Source organism: Kogia breviceps, chromosome 15 (assembly GCF_026419965.1).
Source record: "Kogia breviceps isolate mKogBre1 chromosome 15, mKogBre1 haplotype 1, whole genome shotgun sequence".
Classification (NCBI taxonomy): Eukaryota; Metazoa; Chordata; class Mammalia; order Artiodactyla; family Physeteridae; genus Kogia; species Kogia breviceps.
Genome location: NC_081324.1, coordinates 82,423,997 through 82,441,931, shown reverse-complemented (window position 1 = coordinate 82,441,931; position 17,935 = coordinate 82,423,997). Strand labels below are relative to the sequence as shown.

Sequence of the window (17,935 nt, the reverse complement as noted above, 5' to 3'; positions counted from 1 at the left end):
CCTTCCCTGTGTCCCTGTCTTGCCCGTCAAGAGTCTACAAGGACCCCTGGCTCTGATTTTCTGACTGAAAACACAGTTGGCCCCATCCTTAGACTTCCAGCTTGAAGAGCTACCAAGAAGTCTCTGCAAACCCCGGAGGCCTGGCAAGCCCCGCTATCCTTTGTCCTACCCCGCAAAGGTCCCTTGAGAAATGCCCTCTCTCTGAACGGGAACGGCTGGAGCCAGACACAGGCTCTGGGCAACAAGCTTGGCTGAGCAGCAGCTTTTAATTTCACAGCTCACTGTGTCCGAAGCCCAGCGCTGACAGATGCCACCAATAAACACAGCTCAGCGGCACTGGGAGAGGCTAAAAATGGCCTCTTCCCCAGCGTGCATTCACCAGCCCCGTCGTCTGCCCATCTGCACACCCCAGGGCTCTGGGCTGGTTTTGTTCACATGCGTGTGTTTATATAACAGCTTTACTGTGATGTCATTCAGACAGTGTACAATTCACCCATTTAAAGTATACAATTCAGAGGTTTTCAGTACATTCAGAGAGTTGTGCAAACATGACCACAATCAGTTTTAGGACATTTGTACCACCCCAGAAAGAAAGCTGCACCCGTTAGCAGTCACCCTCTGGGCCCGTTCTGCCACAGAAATGAAGCCTGTAGGAGCTTGTGGGCTTTTTAAATGAGCAGACAGTAGATGCCCCAGGAAGGGTGGCACACTGCGTGGCCAGAACGTAGGGACAGCGTGTCCTGATATCTGGAGATTGTGCCTGGAGAGCTCCCTTCAGGACACTTCGGCCGTGCTTGCATGTGTGCAGAAGACATGGGCACCAGTCACTATTCAACCCCTGGCTGTTCCTGGCTCTGAGCTTCGGGTCATCTGGGCGGCTGGGGGAATGGCTTCTACACGGAGGCGCCCTCTTGCCCCTGCCACCCCTACACCTCTGTATCCTAGGAAAGGCCCTTGTAAAAACCCGTCAGATCTAGGCATTGGTGGGTTGGCTTGCCAGAAAAGCCAACATGATTCCTGATTCATTATTCATTCTGGCCCGGAACTACGGCAGAGGACATCTGTTTTGCCTGCCTGTCAATCACTCCCTATTCTGGTTCTCCCCCTTATTGTTCCTTCAGGGAAACACCTCACCCCCACACTCAGTCTGGGTGGCTCAGTGGAGCTAAGATAACTGGGCACATCGCCCAGAGCCAGCCAATCAGGGCTCCGCATCCCTCCAGCCACAGTGATTGGGGCAGGGATGAGCATGTGACCTGCACCTGGCCAATCGGAAGTCTGTCTCAGGATCGCCCCTAGGCCAGTAGAGTAAAGACGTTCTTTCCCCTCGGACTGCTGAGCTGGTAGGATGCTGGCCTGGGCTGCTGGGAGCCAGTGAAGGAGATAACAGAATAAGGAGAAGGAGGGGGGCTGTTACATTGTTTGAGCCCTTCTGACCTCCTTGAACTATTTATATGCTCCCATAAATACCCCTCATGTTTACTCCTATCAAGTGGTTTTCTGTCATTTGCAAAATTTGCAAGGGAGGTTGACTTGCTTGTTACACTAATTGAGCTAATGAGCTACATCTCACATGGGAAGCATCAGACACAAACGCAGGGTGGCTCCAGCCCATGATGGGGGCATCCTCCCCACACCCCACCTCTCCAGGCCTTCTTCCCCCAATACACCCCTAATTCAGGTCTCGGATGCAACTGGGAACAGGACGAAAAAGGCCCCGTCGGGCCAAAACTGCGCAGCAAGCCTCCAGGAAACCCATATGGCTCAGTTCCAGCTGTCTTTCGAACACGGGTACGGCCCCAATGACCTTCCCTCATTGCAGAGCTTGGGTTCACTTCATTTCTACATAGACCCTGGGGTGTTCACTGGGTACCAACTGTGAGCTCCAGAGCTAGCCCTGAGACGCTTCAGAAATGAGAAAGGTATTATTCATACCAATTCAGACCCACTGCCTCTTCCTCGCTATGCTTTCTTGAAAGGGTTTCTTAGCTCTTCCCTGATAAGGGCCAAGAGTGAGGGGGAAACCTCACAGGCATCTCCCTTGCCCGCCCCCAGGAGAGAAATCAGCTCTTGAGAAGGAGCTGGGGGAGGATGGAGGCTAAATACCCAACAGATGCTGAGGATGAGTCACAAGTTTTATCACCCAGATTCCATCCGCCTGCCATGCCGCCCTCCCCCACAAACTGGCCACAACTCCCACAGTCATTCCAGAAAACGAGACACCTTTACAGGCCCACCCCACTCACTCCACACTCCCCACCACCAACACATCTGTTGTCCCATCAGAGCACAAGCCCTAGGGAGGCCCCAGAAAAGGCCCCATTGAAGTGTCAGGAAAGTGAGGTGGCTTGGGAACCCCACTTTCCCCCTTCAGTCCTCCTCCCTGTTTTCCGGGTGTGCCCCACTCTTGTAGGCACCTCCACTCAGTCCTTGCTCCCTCCTCTCGGGGACCCCCCCCCCCATCCGCATCCACAGAAAAAAGTGACCAGGGTAACTCTTACTAAAGTGTTAGTGACTGTTACAGATGCAGCAGGTCCCTGAACACTCTTAATATGAGTCCAGCAGAAGGAGGAAACTCCAAGGCCGACAGCAAGCCCGGGGACGCACAAAGAAAATAAGTAACAAGAAAGCCTAGCCCATTGTCCTGGGCCCATTTCCCCACTACGTACTACTCTGAGTCCCCTCCGACCCCACCCAAAAGGTGGAAGACACTATTCACTAAAATTAAGGAAAACTACAAATGTTATTTATTTGGTAAGATTTTCTACTTCAGTGTTTCCCAAATCACGGGGCATGTACCACCGAGTTTTAGATGGTACCTGAGTGTAACACTAGTTGATACTGAATCACGTGGTGAGAAGTCACGTTTTCTGTTCTTTCCATTCTCCTGATTAAGTCAAGGAGAGAGTCTCAGTTAAATGCTAAGACACCTTTAATGCCTCTCGAGATCTGCTAATCTCCCTTTTTACACACATACACTCGCTGAAGAGAAATAGCAGGCCTCAGGTTCAGAGCCTTCAGGAAGCAAGCTTATTGACTTCAATAAATTAGTGAAAATGAAAATCTATTTTTACACTATTTCCTCTTTCCTGCAATTGATACTGGTTTTCCACTTATGGTGGTGAAATAAAGTTTCCTTTTAAAATAAATTAATGTTTATTTAAGTAGAAAAAAAAAGGAAGGATGGATTTAAAACGTGAGAAAATTATCATCCAGGTGATATTGGACCTGGTAAAAATGGTGTGCATGGGACAAGAACAGATGCAGTTTGAGAAACACTGATCTTTTCTAAAGGGCTACATGCTACAGGGCTGCATACCTAAGAACTGCTGTTCCCCTGGTCCTTACCTCTTGGCTCTACATTCAGGGTAAGGCCCGGCAGGGCAGGGATATGCCATAAGAGACCACTGGGCAGAGAAGTAAGATGGTGGCAAATTATTTGGGGGTTTGGCAAACACCCCAATCTTAAATACACAGCTCCTGGCCGTTCCTTACCAGACCCCAGGAAGGAGGAAGTGGGAAGGGGTGGGAGGTTGTTACTTTTAGTTTCAGGAAAAACAGGGACAAGAATGGTGTGCAGAGGTTCAAATGGACACCCCCAAAAGGCATCAGACCTGTGGAAAATGGGTCCTGCAAATGGCAAGTTGTGGATCTTAACTCAGTCCCGAGACTCTCACTGCCCTGTGAGAGGACCATCCACTTTTCTCACCAGAATCCATTCAACCTTCTGGTGACAGTACCCTAATTTTCCTCTGGGAAACCATTCCTCTCCTGACACTCAGCTTCGAGGCTTTCATTGACAGCCCTGGGGGTGGGCACAAGGCTCACAACCAGCCAATCACAGCAGCGCACTCTCTGGCCACAGCGATTGGGTCAGAGATGGGCACGTGATCAGTGAGTGCCAGCAGGACCCAGTGAGACTCTTGGAAGAGAGGAATGTGCCCTATTTTGCTGGGAATGCTAGAAATAAAGACGTGAGCCTGGAGCTGCTGGGGGCTCCTACCTGGAATCTGAGAATGAAAACAGCACAGTAGAAGGCATAGGTGAGAGACAGAGAGAAACTGGGTCCTGATGACATTGTCTGAACACCTGGATTAAGCCTTACCTGAAGTCAGTGCCAATGGACCCATTCCTTAATATGAGTATAAATTTCCTACTGTGTTAAGAAGTACATTTGAGTTAGGGTTTCTTGTAAGCAAGAGACTGAGCACAGCAAACGAGGTGCAGCAGCCCATGCCGTTCTCCTCCTCCCTGGGTCTGAATGGTCATGAATACCCCACCCCCACAAGGAGGAAGGGAATGCAAGGCGAGGGTGATAGCCCTCACCTCTACGACAGATTTCCCTTTGGCTCTCCCATACCCGCCACAAAGCTGGGCCCCCAATTACCTCGAGCCGTTGCTGATGAGAATACTCTCCCGAATCGTCAGGGTGCAGTAATACCATACCAGCAGGAAGTTAAAGACTTCGTCTGTCACCCTGGCATAGAGAAACAGCGCCCGGGAAGGGGGGCAGGCGTGAGAACCAGGGACGGCAGTTCCCGCCACCACAGCTGGACAGCAAACCAAGATGAGAACTGCCCACAGAGGCGTGCCTCCAGAAACCCCCAGTGACCCCGGGAAGGCGGCGGCGTGTCTTCTCTCCACCTAGAATGCCCATCCCCCCGCTCACCTTTCTACATGAATCCTACCCGCCCTTAAGGCTCTAGCTGAGGTTTCCCCTCCCTCCTTGACCGCTCAGCCCACGACAACCTGTTTCCCTTCTAAATTTCACATCTGTCTGATATGAAATTTCTGGTGGGATGACAAGAGAAGGGCTTTAAGCCGGAAACCTAATTTGCAATTTTAAACTATCTGCAGTGTTAACTGCAGTGTAAACTCCTTCCATCCCCTTAAACCATCTGTAAACTTTGCTGCATATACAAAAAGATGAACTTAAGAACTCCCTGGGCTTCCCTCGTGGCATGGCACAGTGGTTAAGAATCCTTCTGCCAATGCAGGGGACACGGGTTCAAGCTCTGGTCCGGGAAGATCCCACATGCCGCGGAGCAACTAAGCCTGTGCGCCACAACTACTGAGCCCGCGTGCCGCAACTACTGAAGCCCGCGCGCCTAGAGCCCATGCTCCGCAACAAGAGAAGCCACCGACCGCAATGAGAAGCCCGCGCACCGCAACGAAGAGTAGCTCCTGCTTGCCGCAACTAGAGAAAGCCCGCGCGCAGCAATGAAGACCCAACACAGCCTACAATAAAATAAATAAATAAATTTTAAAAAAAACCCTGCCTCCTCTACGGTGGGCAGAACAGGCCTTAAAGGCAGGCAGAACATGGCAGCTAAAGTCGTGCTGTGCCCTGGTCAGAGGGGACAGCCTTAGACATACTGTGCGTGACCTTGGCTGGACTCAACTTTGCCATCTGTACAATGGGAAGGCTGACCCCCCTCCATGAGCATTCCTGGGTGAAGGATCCTGGGACAGAGCCAGCAACAGACAGCCCCTCAGAGGGCTCCCCCACCACTGGCTCTCTCTGACGGGCCCTCGATAAAGACTCTATCTTTGACCCCAACAGGAAGCAGCTCTGTACCTCCTGGTGTCACACAGATCCATTCGTCGTGGGAATAGAAATGACTACATGGCGAGGGAGAACACCCCCGATCTCCTCCATTCTATCCCCGAACTGGGAGAACCTTTTCCCCAACTACAAAGGCCCTGGGAGGGAAATGGGAGGATACAACTTTAACAGTAATAAAAGACGTTGGGAGGCGTCTGGGAGAGTTTGGGAGAATGAAGATAAGAGACTCCTAATCACTTAAATGTGTAAAGTCCCCAAAGAAGAGATGACATTTGAGTAGGGCCTTGAAGGTTAAATATACGGAAATGCGCTTTCATTAGTGCTGATAATAACTAAATTTGACCTGTTGAAATGGATACTTGTACCTATTATGCTAACTTATATTGTTCCACTTTTTATTTATTTATTATTTACTTATTTACTTTTTATCTTTTGGCCACACCGTGTGAGGCATGTGGGATCTTAATTCCCCGAACAGGGATCGAACCTGCGCGCCCTGCATTGGAAGGGCGGAGTCCTAACCACTGGACTGCCAGGGAAGTCCCATGTTCTGCTTTTTGTTTTGTAGACAATTAGAGCATAAATGCTACATATTGCATAAATGTGTATATTAAAATATCTGTTTAAATCTTAGACCAAATAATCAATTTGATATACTAAATGCTGTCTTTAAAAAAGACATTGGAAGGTGTCTTTTAAGCTATGTGACCCTGTTTCACGGTCACAGATGACAGACTCTCAGCCCCGCTGAACCACTGCCTGCAGAGGCAGTTCTCGGGAGGGTCAGGAACAGACTCTGGAGACGCGGAGCCTGAGTTCCAATCCAGGCTCTGCCTCTTCCCAGCTGCGGGACCAAGGACAAGTCAGTGATTCTCCCGCGCCGTCACTTCCGCATCTGTAAAGTGGGGAGAGTCACAGCACCTCCCGGGTAAGCTGCTGTGAGCATCAGCTGGATTTAGAGCAGCGCCTGCAGCCTAGGAAGAGCTATGGATGTCCCCTGTCCTAATAATCTTGGAAGCACCACAGAGCATCCAGCGTCCAAGAAATGAGTCTCATATGCTTAACTCTGAGGAAATCAAAGGCCTACTTGACTTGAACAGGAAACGGGGGAGCGAAGATGGCCCCCCACTGCAGAGGGTCACGTAGATATCTCCAGACAGGAGGCAGTCCCAGGAGCGAGTGGTGGTTACCAGCATATTTTCCAGTGGTCCCTTCCTATTTCAGTAAAGAGAGAGGTGAAAATAGTTTCATGGCCCTGGCACATTAGAGCCATGCTTGAGATGCTGGTCTCAGTCGGCCCTGCCAAAGTGTTTGAGTTTCCTGTTGCTGCTGTAACAAATGAGCACATACTTAGTGGCTTAAAGGAACACGTTCATTCTGTTACAGTCCTGGAGGTCAGAGTCTGAAATAGGTCATCAGATCAGAGCTGTGTTCCTTCTGGAGGTTCTAGGAGAGAATCCATTTCCCTGCCTTTTCCAGCTTCCAGAGGCCACCCGCATTCCCTGTCTCACGGCCTCACATCACTCTGACCTCTGCTTCTGTCGTCACATCTCCGACTCTGACCCTCCTACCTCCCACTTATTAGGACCCTTGTGATTACACTAGGTCGCCTGGATAATCCAGGATAACCCCCCCACCTCAAGATTCTTAACTGAATCATCTGCAAAGATCTTCTGCCACGTAAGGTCACGCGTTCGCAGGTTCTGAGGACTGGAACACGCAGGTCTTTGGGGACCATTATCCAGCCCGACACACTAGGCGAGCACCCACTACTGGGAACTTGCAACGTTGCAGGCATTTTACGTGGACGATCTCTCTGGACCCTTGAACAGCCCCACAGGGCTGGCTCTCATGGCAGGTGCATGTACCCCACCCATGCCCGTCCGCATGGCTTCCAACAGCCAGAACGCGCAACTCCCGGTGTGCCTGGGGGCTTTCTCAGGCCACCAGAGCTCACTCTGCTGGTACCGGAGGCAGGTCAGGAGGGCGGGAGGATTAACACTCTCTGGGGGTCAATCCTTCCGAGACAGGCAGCGGTCGGAGGATAAATACCACCTGCTCCCTCGCCCCTCGGGCGGGGTAACGGAGACGCGTCCTTCGCTGCCCCACAGTTCCCCAGCAGCACTGAACTCCACGTGCCCACAGGATAACCCTTCCTTGTCTCACTTCCCTTCCCCTACCAGTGTTTCCTAGGACCACCTCCCAAATAAACTACTGGCACTCAAATGCTTGTCTCGGCGGGGTGTTTCTTCTGGGGGAACCCAAACTAAGACAGTACTACTCCCCATTTTACAGATGAGGAAACTGAGGTTCAGAGATGAGCTGCCCGTCCAGGCCCCCTCGCCTGCCCTACTTTTAACCCACAGAAGGTGTAGTGGGCTAAACAGTGTCCCCCCCACCCAAATTCATATCCACCCAGAACCTCAGAATATGACCTTATTTGGAAACAGGATCTTTGTAAACGTCATTAGTTAAGATGAGGTCATACCGGGTTACTTTTTTTTTTTTTTTTTTTTTTGGCCACGCCGCACGGCTTGCAGGATCTTAGTTCCCCGACCAGAGACTGAACCCGGGCCGCAGCAGTGGAAGTGTGTTGTCTTAACCACTGGACCGCCAGGAAATTCCCGAGGTCATACCGGGTTAGGGCGAGCCCTAGATCCAACGACTGTGTCCTCATTAGAAGACCATGAGAGAGACACAGGGAAGACAGCCATGGGATGACAGAGGCAGAGGCTGGAGTGAAACCGTCTTAAACCAAGGGACCGCCAAGGACTGTCGGTCACCACCAGAAGCTGGGAGAGGCAAAGGAGGATCCTCCCCTAGAGCCTTCAGGGCGAGCACGGCCCTGCCAACCGTGGTTTCAACCTTGATTTCAGCCTTCTGGCCTCCAGAACTGTGAGAAAATCTATTTCTATGGTTCTGAGCCACGCAGCTTGTGCTGCCTTGTTACGACAGCCCCAGGAAATGAATACAGAAAGGGATGGGAGACATGGAAATGCCAGGCCCTCGGTGAGCCTTAGATCTCGACAACACACCACAGGTTTGTCCCCTGAGGGCCCTAGAGGTCCCAGGGCAAGGAAATCTGGTCGCACGGCAAGAACCTCTACCCCTTCCAGGGGGCGTGTGAGCAGGCATTACTGGCGTGGGCAGCCTCTGCCCTGCAGGGAAATGGGCCAGGCCTGAGGCGGCAGGCAGGCACGGGCCCAGGGCCCGAAAGAGCCTCTGTCTGGACACTCAGGTGGGCACACCGGCAGCTGGACCCCCAGCCAAGCGTGCCTGTCAGGAACTAAACCCTTGACACGTGGGCCAAACGCCCAAAGCCACACGTGGGGAGAAAAGCCAGGGCCAGGGAGAGGAACAAAGCCCCCGGGGCAGCGCAGCCTCGGCTCGCTGGCCTTGTCCTACCACTCACAGAGCAGCCAGCACCCTCAACCGCGAGGCTGGGTGCCAGGCGCCGGGCAGAGCCACGCAGCGTTAACACGCTGAGGTGTCGTGACCACCCAGGGGGGCGGGGCCTGGTGTCACGCTCGTTCCGCAGACGGGGAGACTGAGGCATCCCGAGGAAGCTGCCCATGGCAACAGCCAGTGCGTCTCAAAGCCCGGATTCCCGCACGGGCGGTTGGCGGTCCATCTGTGTCTCCCCTTCTTATTTCCTCCCTTCCTCTTTCGTTCTCCCCACCCTACACCCCACTGCCCTTCTCTTTGTAACTGAGACAGAATTCACATACCGTAACATTCACCCTTTTAAAGTACACAGCTCAGTGGTTCTCAGTATGTTAACAGAGTTGTGTACCCATCGCCGCCATCTAATTCCAGAACATTCTCACCACTCCAAAATAAACACCCCTGTCGCCCTTAGCAGTCACTCCCCGTCTCCCTTCCCCCCACCCCAGCCCCTGACAACCACTGATCTGTTTTCTGTCTCTAGGGTATCTGCCTGCTCTGGACGCTTCATACGAACGGGTTCATATCGTAAGCGACCTTTCGCATCTGGCTTCTTTCACTCAGCGTCATGTTTTCCAGATTCATCCACGTTATACAGCCTGTGTCAATACTTCATTCCTTTTTGTGGCCAAGCAGTATTACATTGCATGGGTGGACCACTTGGGCTCTTTCTTAACTACTACGTTAAAAGGGCGCTTCAGAAGCCGTTTAGTAAATATTTGTTAGACAGAGGTAGACAGGACCTCTATTTCCCATAAGAAATGGTTCTTCCTGGGCTTCCCTGGTGGCTCAGTGGTTAAGCATCTGCCTGCCAATGCAGGGGACGCCGGTTCGATCCCTGGTCCGGGAAGATCCCACATGCCGCGGAGCAACGAAGCCCGTGCGCCACAACTACCGAGCCTGCGCTCTAGAGCCCGTGAGCCGCAACTACTGAAGCCTATGCAGCCCGGAGCCCACGCACCGCAACAAGAGAAGCCACCGCAACGAGAAGCCCGCGCACCGCAACGAAGAGTAGCCCCCGCTCGCCGCAACTAGAGAAAGCCCGCGCGCAGCAACGAAGACCCAACGCAGCCAAAAATAAATAAATTTTTTTTTTAATGAAAGAAAAAAAAAGAAATGGTCCTCTTTATCCTACACCTTATCACACCAAATGCTGGAGATGCAAGAGAGACCTTGGACCCCTCTCTCATGGCTCCCCTCACCCCCGTATACCCAACACACACACACACCACCACACCCCATCACCTGTAGTGAAGGACAAATCGACATGCCACAGCGCCCAGGAGCAGTATGATGGTCAGGTAGAGCTTGAACTTCTCATACTCATCCTTGTAGGCAAATCTGCAGTAACACACACCCCCAGGAAAGGTCACATAACTATAGCCCATCTGGGGGAAGGACCCTGACCCCATCAGATCCTTGACCCGCTGATCACACTAAGGGGGGAGACTGGGAATTAATGGTGATGATCCATTAGGGAAAGAGGGCCAGTGTGCAAAGCTTCCATGTCCCCGGACTCCTGGTTTAAGGTTCCAAGCCTGCCACGGGCAGGAAGCAGAGAGAGGGTCTCCTCCCACAACCAGCTGTGTTTTTCAGTGGAAAAACACAGCTCCATTACCCCTGGTAACTGGTGGATTTTGGGTGGACAGGACTGGACTGCCTACTTCCCAGGAGGAATGTGTGTGATAAGGCGTGGAACGGAGCAGGGGCCATTTCTCATGGGAAAGGGGCAGTCCTGTCCCCCGCCACGTATTGACTCTGTGAAAGGAAGGAAGGAAACCTCCCCCAGGTGGTCTACCCACTGAGGAAGAGACCTCAGAGTCTCTTTCAAAAGACCAAAAGCCAGAGTCCCAACTGTGAACGTTTTTTTATTTATGCAAAAATACTAGCTTGGTCCCATTTCTCCTGAGTTGCAAGAGCAAGATGCCTGGATTCTGTAAAGCCAAGTGGAGGGTTGTCTGGGATACTTACTTGGCCTGGTTGCTGAGAAGGGTCACGTTCACATTGCCGAGAACCAGATTTAAGTAGAGCCTGGAAGGAAAGACCTGTGAGGGCCACCAGGTTAACAGTCCCAGGAGTGGTCCCCAGCCAAAAGTATCCAAGCTTAATTAGCATAGCACTGACCACCGGATATTAGAAAATAGGGTGCTGAGCTCAGCGGTAAAAGCCTCACATGGAGCGAGAATGAAAATGATTAAGTAGGGAACATGACAGCTGTGACATGACCTTCGTGATTAACCCATTTCTCCCCATTTCAGCTGGCTTAGAAACCATATTTCCTAGCCTCCCTTGCAGCTAACGTGAGCACGTGACTAAGCTCCAGCCAATGAGGTGGAGGCATGTGTACAGTTTCTAGGTCAATTTAAAAAGGGCTCTTCCTAAGCATACAAATCTTAAGTATACAACATGATGAATTTTTATATGTTTACATATCCATGTAATCAACACCCAGATCAAAGAATAAAATGCTTCCAGCCCCAGGAGGTGCCCTCGTGCCCCCTCCCAGTCAGTAAACCACCACCCCCGCCAAGGATGCCCACTGTTGTGTTAGTTTTTCCCTGTTTTTGAACTTCACGTAAATGTATACAATGTATTCTCTTTTATGTCTGGCTTCTTTCCCTCAGTAATAAGTCTGTGAGCCTCATGCACAGTGTCTGCATCAGCGGCTCCTTCTTCCCCATCGTGGATATTATTCTACGGAGTGGAGGTACCACAATGTACGTATTCATTCGACTGTTGATGAACATTTGACCTGTTCTCAGTTTCCGGCTATTATGAATAGAGCTGCTGTGAAGGTTCTTTTTTTTTTTTTTCTAACTCGAGATATAATTCACATGCCAGAACATTCACACTTTTAAAGCATACAATTTAAGATGAATAGATAAAAAAAGTTGTGAGATAGATATATATATAAACAATGGAATACTACTCAGCCATAAAAATGAAATGTCATTGGCAGCAACATGGAAGTACCTAGAGATGATCACACTAAGTGAAGTAAGTCAGACAGAGAAAGACAAATATCATATCATATCACTTATATGTGGAAACTAAAATATGATACAAATGAACTTATTTACAAAACAGAAACAGACTCACAGACATAGAAAACAAACTTATGGTTACCAAAGGGGAAGGGGTGGGAGAGGAATAAATTAGGAGTTTGGGATTAGCAGATGCAAACTACTGTATATAAAATAGATACACAATAAGCTCCTACTGTATAGCACAGGGAACTATATTCAATATCTTGTAATGACCTATAATGGAAAAGAATATGAGAAAGAATATACATATGTGTGTGTATATAAATGAATCACTTTGCTGTACACCAGAAACTAACACAACATTGTAAATCAACTATACTTCAATTTTAAAAATTATGATTATATTATGTACATATGTATGTATGTACATATATATTTTCACCCCCCACTGCCTTCTAGAATGTAAGCTTTGAAAGTTCAGAAACTTAGACTTATTCGGAGCTTTATCCACTGTACATAGAATGGTGCTGGGCACAAAGTAGATGCTCATGAAACTTTTTGAATAAAACAATAAATATTTAAAAAATTTTTAAAAATAAAGTATACAACTTAGTGGTAATCATTTTGTAATGTACAGAAATATCAACTCACTATGTGTACCTGGAACTCTAAATAAATAAATAAATAATAAAGTGAGCTCATAAAAATTATTTTAATTAAAAATAAATTATAAAAAAATAATAAATTATACAATTTAATGGTTTCTGATGTATTTACAATGTTGTGCAACCATCAGCATCACCTAATCACAGAACATTTTCATCACCCCCAAAAGAAAGCCCATACCCACTATCAGCAAATTCCCCACTACCCCCAGCCCCTGGCAACCACTTAATCTACATTCCATCTGTATGGATTTGTCTATCCTGGACATTTCGTATAAATGGACTCATGCAATATGTGGCCTTTTGTGTCTAGCTTCCTTGCTGTGAACATTCAGCACTCATTTCCACCACACACACACACACACACACACACCCAGGAGTGGAATTTCTGGGTCGTATGGTATGTATGTGTTCGGCTTCAGTAGGAAATGGCAAACATTTTTGTAAAAAGGGATCTGCTTGCCCTCTGCTGCCTGACTCTTCCCTGTTTCCTGAAAATGAGACGGTGTGAGCCAGCTTTGGCCATGTAGCTGAGGACAGCTCCCCAAGCAGGGGTGAAGCAGTAAGTTGGAAAAGGACCCTAAGTCCCTAGGTGACCTTGGGAGCCCACCACTCCTGGCCCTCAGGAGTCCACTCACCTCTGGACTGTTGTGTGTAAGAGACAAAAACCACGCATGTCTGAGCCATTGTGCCATTAGGCTTCTGTTACAACAGCCTGTACTCTAACACACTAATAAAGGTGCAAATAAAGGGTTATGAGATCTCAGGGTAAGAAGGGTTAATTTCACAGAGGGAGAGAGAGGGGTTTGGAAAGGCTTCACTGAGGTGGTAACATGTGAACTGGGCTTTGAAGGATGAGTAGAAGTTTGAGAGGAGAAAAGGGAACAGGAGAGCCTTCTTCCTAGCTATGAGTAAATTCTAGGGGCATTTCCAGTCTGGTGTACCCGGAGCAGAGGTGTGAAAAAAACATCCATTTTTCCCACCTAGCATATAGTCCCCACTTCCTAGAAGGGCAGTACAATTTCCCTTCAGAGAATCACTTTTCCCCTAGGCTCTAGGGTAAGGCACATGACCCAGGTTCAGCCAAGGTGGTGCAACTTCAATAATGATCATGTGACACAATCTAGGCCAATGAGAATCAGTAACAGGACTTTTCCCAGAACTACTAAAGAACAAAGGGGCATTCTCTACTGGATTTGCTAAGTGGGTAGGATGCAAACCCAGAGCTGCTGCGGCCAGCTTGTAGAGAAAGCCTGCCTAAGAATAAAACTCATACACTGGAAAAGAGAGTAACAAGAAAGCTAAATGAGGCACACAGCCTGACAGTATCATTTGAGCAGCAGGCCAGCCATACCTATAGATACACCTGGACGTGATAGTTACAAGAGCCAATAAATCCCTTATTTTTAATTAAGCAACTTTGAGTCGGGTTTTCTGTCATTTACAGTCCAAGGACCCCCGACTAATGTAACATGCACAGAGGACTAGGGAGACTGGAGCTGGGAGAGTGGATCTGAGCCACACTCTAAAAGAAGGTTATGCTGTTTCATTCTGTAGAAAGCTATCACCACCCAAAGCCTAGAGTTTTTAACCAAATACAGCATAAAAAGAAGACAAGAGGCAGGGCTCTGGTAGAAGGCTCTGACTTAGCGCTAGGCCAAACCAGGAAGAAAGTCAGGGTGCTTCCCAGGACGTACTTTTAGCTGCCCACGTCAAGTCATGATACAATATTGTAAGGATCTCTCTCTGGAACAGGGTGGCGGTGATGTCACTTGAGGAAGGAGATGGGACTTCTCTGAAGGAGGAAGATGGAAAGAACACAAGCTCTAGAGTCAGAATGCCTAGTGTTCGCATCCTGGCTCAGCCAAACCCGGTCTGAGCCACCTGGGCAAGATACTCCCTGATGTCTCTTCTCTGAACCCTGCAGAATGGAGATTCCTGGATCTGACTCACCAGGTTGCTGAGGGTGAAGTGAGTGATGTCAGGAGAGCCCCCGGCACGATGCCAGGCATACAGCAGGCTCTCCATAAATGTTTGTTCTCTTGAGAGAGAACACCTTTTTTCCTCTGGACCCCAGGTGGCATCAGGCACGTGGCAGATCCTGGGCACCAGAGCTTTCATCTTGTTCCTTGAACAAGCCCTTCCAGGAATGTCACTACCACACGGGAGGGGCCAAGGTCCCCTCCTGGGTTCACGGAGAGACGTGTAAGGAAGCTTCCTTCTCTTTCCTGCCCTTGTTCCCTCCTTTTCACCTCCAACTCAAGCCCCAACAGGGAGGCAGGAGCCACACAGACCAGGTGTTCCAGGCCGGGGCATGTGCCCACAGCGCTGGGGGTGGGGGAGTAGGTCCCCAGCTCCTACCCGTTCTTCTTGGGCAGGTAGGCCTCCATGTCGAAGAAGATGTTCTGTCGCTCCTTGATGTTGGCACCCAACTGCTGAACGAGCTCTGCCTCCTCCCGACTGGCATGGCGCTTGTACCTGTGGTCAGAGGTGTGGGCGTAAGAGAAGCAGGGGCGTTACACAGACTGCAGGAAGAATCTGGAAGCGCCGGGTACCGCCCTCCCGTCTTTCCATCGCGATGCTTCTCACAACCTCAGTCCTCTGCCTGTATTCTCTGTGTTGGATGCTGGCTCCCTGCTAGTCTTGTGACCTTGGGAATGTCCGTCAACCTCTTTGCCTCATTTTCATACCTCAAACACAGGGATACCATCAGTCTTACCTTATAGACAATATCAATGTGAGAATAAAGTGAATAAATGCAATGTTAAGCATTCAGAATACCGGACACAAAGCACAAGTTCGACGGATATCTACTGGCAGTACTACTTTCCAGGCTATTCTATAGGAACAACCTGAAGATTATTAAGAGTACAGACAGGAAGGATGCTTTGAAAGTATAAGCAGTCAACCAACCAAGGTCTGACTGTTTTTCTTTGGTGACACTTAATCTCAAAACCAGAAAAACAAGTCATAGACACTCTCAGAATAGCAGGGGTCTTTGGTGTAAGAACATAACTCACAGGTCAACCTTCTAACTCAGTGGTTGTCAGCTGGGGAAACCTGGGATGAGAGCACTTCCCAAACCATGAAGACACTGTCTGGGAACATTTTGGTTGTCAACACAGGGGTAGAGGGGTCTACTGGCATCTAGTGGATAGAAGCCAGGAATGCTGCTAAACATCCGGCAATGAACAGGACAGCCCCCAGCAGCAAAGAATTATCAATAGTGCCACGACTGAAAAATCCTAGAAAGATGAAAGACTCTTGAGTCCTGCCATCAGTAAGATGTGTTTTTCCAAGGGTGGTGATGTCATTACATGGAACCATCCACACTCCACACCATGACTAATGTGGGCCTCCATTTCCAAAATTGTCAGTCAAGGACAGGGGTATAATCAGTAACCGTCCCAAAAATTGTCCACCAGGCAAAGGAAGAATTGACCAGGATTCCAGAGTAGTCACAAACTCTGGAACGGAGGCCCAGCTAAGTGACCTGGGACAAGCCACTCAGAGCCTGTTTTCCTGCCTCCCTAGGGGGTCACAGTACCCAGCGGATGCCTTCACCTGCAGGGGATGAGAGCACTTCTCAAGCCGTGAAGACACGGGATTAGGAAGTGAACAGGTGATCCTGGCCTCAGGAACTGAACTAAGTCATGAGCTCAAGCATATCCCCACCAGGGATGCCGGACACCACCTCTCCCAGGCAATCAAAGTTAACATCATACACCAGACAGCCTGGTGAGGGGTGAGCTCCCACACCCGTGAGAAGGATACTTGCTATTTACCTGCCCAGCAGGACTTATTAGAACAACTTTCCTCGGGGGACTACGCCTCTTCCTCTTGCCCCTCCCGTATGGTTCAAGTAGGGCTGTCCCATCCCCCAGGTCCATAGAGTGAACATATGACCGAGTCTTGTCCAACCAGAGTCTCAATGATTGGCTTGCAGACGGGTCCATGACCAATTCCAGCCAATGAGGGTCATGCCCAGAACCTCTGCTGGTATGGCCAAGCCAGTAGGAAGAAAGGCTGGAGGATAAAAGTCTGGCACTGTTGGTGGCCATCGCAGTGACCACCTCGGCCAGAGAGTAAAGCCAACCTAGAGGAAGGCAGAATTTAGAGGAAAAAACCAGATTCCTAAATACACCCGTTGACCCCTGGATCCAGTGATGCCTGAAGCCACTCCTGGTTTTTTCCATTAAAATTTCCATTCTCTGCTCAAGCCCGGCCAGTTTTGAGTTGGGATTCTGTCCCTTACAACCAGGGGAGCCTTTGAGCTGCAGCCAGCCTACCTCTGGAGTGTGTGCTTCAGGTCCTTGAGGCGTGTCTTCTGCTTGTTGATGAAGCTGCTGCACGAAGTCTGGAGTGCGGTCAGCTCCTCCAGCTTCTGCTTGTAGATCCTGTGAGCATCCTAAGGGATGGAGCAGCCCAGGTAGCGTGTGCAGGAGGACATAGTGGGGTCATGTTTCAGTTTGCTTGTGTCTGGGGATGTGACTACAGAAATCACAGTTTCACAGTTAAGATGATACAACTATGGATACCAAGGGGGAAAGAGGTGGGGTGGGAGGAACTGGGAGACTGGGATAGACACTTATACATTATTGATACTACGTATAAAACAGACAACTGATGGGAACATACTGCAGAGCACAGGGAACTCCACCTAATACACTGTGGTAACCTAAACGGGAGGTTAGTCCAAAAGGGAGGGAATATCTGTATGTGTATGGCTGATTCATTTTGCTATGCAGCGCAGGCTAATGCGACATTGTAAAGCCACCATACTCCAAAAACATTAATTTTTTTTAAAAGAGAGAGGGAAAAAGAATATGATGCAACTATACCTATCAAAGATGTGGCTTATAAAATTGGGACTGGAGTTGGGGAAGGCAGCACAGCACAGCATTTCTGTAATAAGGAACTACTGTTTTTTCCTGCACAGGTTCCATCCTTCCTGATGGGAACAGCAACCGAATATGCCTTTGAGAGGTCAGCCACCTCTTGTCAAGTTTTAATCCAGATGGTTTGAGTAGAGCTAACAGTTCCCATGCCGAGAGTTGTCATGTGATCCAGGCCTGGCCAATCAGTATCCTCCAATCCCCTGGCAACTGATTGGTTCAGAGGTGGATACATGACTCAAACTGAGCCAATGAGAGTCAGCGCTGGGATTTTTACCTAGAAGTATTGGTTTAGCAATGCCTTCTTTGTCGCGAGCTTACTAATCTGGTAGAAGGTACACCTGGGGCTGCTGAGTGGAGAGAGCCTGCCTAAGAATG

General features: G+C 49.5%; 1 protein-coding gene across 4 annotated transcripts in view; it reads right to left on the bottom strand.

The window, feature by feature from the left end:
* The window catches only part of TMEM120B (transmembrane protein 120B), a 47,845-nt gene that overhangs the window by 8,699 nt on the left and 21,211 nt on the right, over nucleotides 1-17,935 (bottom strand). For 3 of the 4 annotated variants that reach the window (XM_059039583.2, XM_067015886.1, XM_059039581.2), the window contains exons 2-6: nucleotides 16,952-17,070; nucleotides 15,024-15,140; nucleotides 10,982-11,041; nucleotides 10,256-10,351; nucleotides 4,388-4,477 (exon numbers count right to left, since the gene is read on the bottom strand). In XM_059039583.2, coding sequence (XP_058895566.1) covers nucleotides 4,388-4,477; nucleotides 10,256-10,351; nucleotides 10,982-11,041; nucleotides 15,024-15,140; nucleotides 16,952-17,070 — 482 coding nt within the window. The remainder of the gene's footprint in view (nucleotides 1-4,387; nucleotides 4,478-10,255; nucleotides 10,352-10,981; nucleotides 11,042-15,023; nucleotides 15,141-16,951; nucleotides 17,071-17,935) is intronic. The other variant, XM_067015887.1, reaches the window with a different exon arrangement.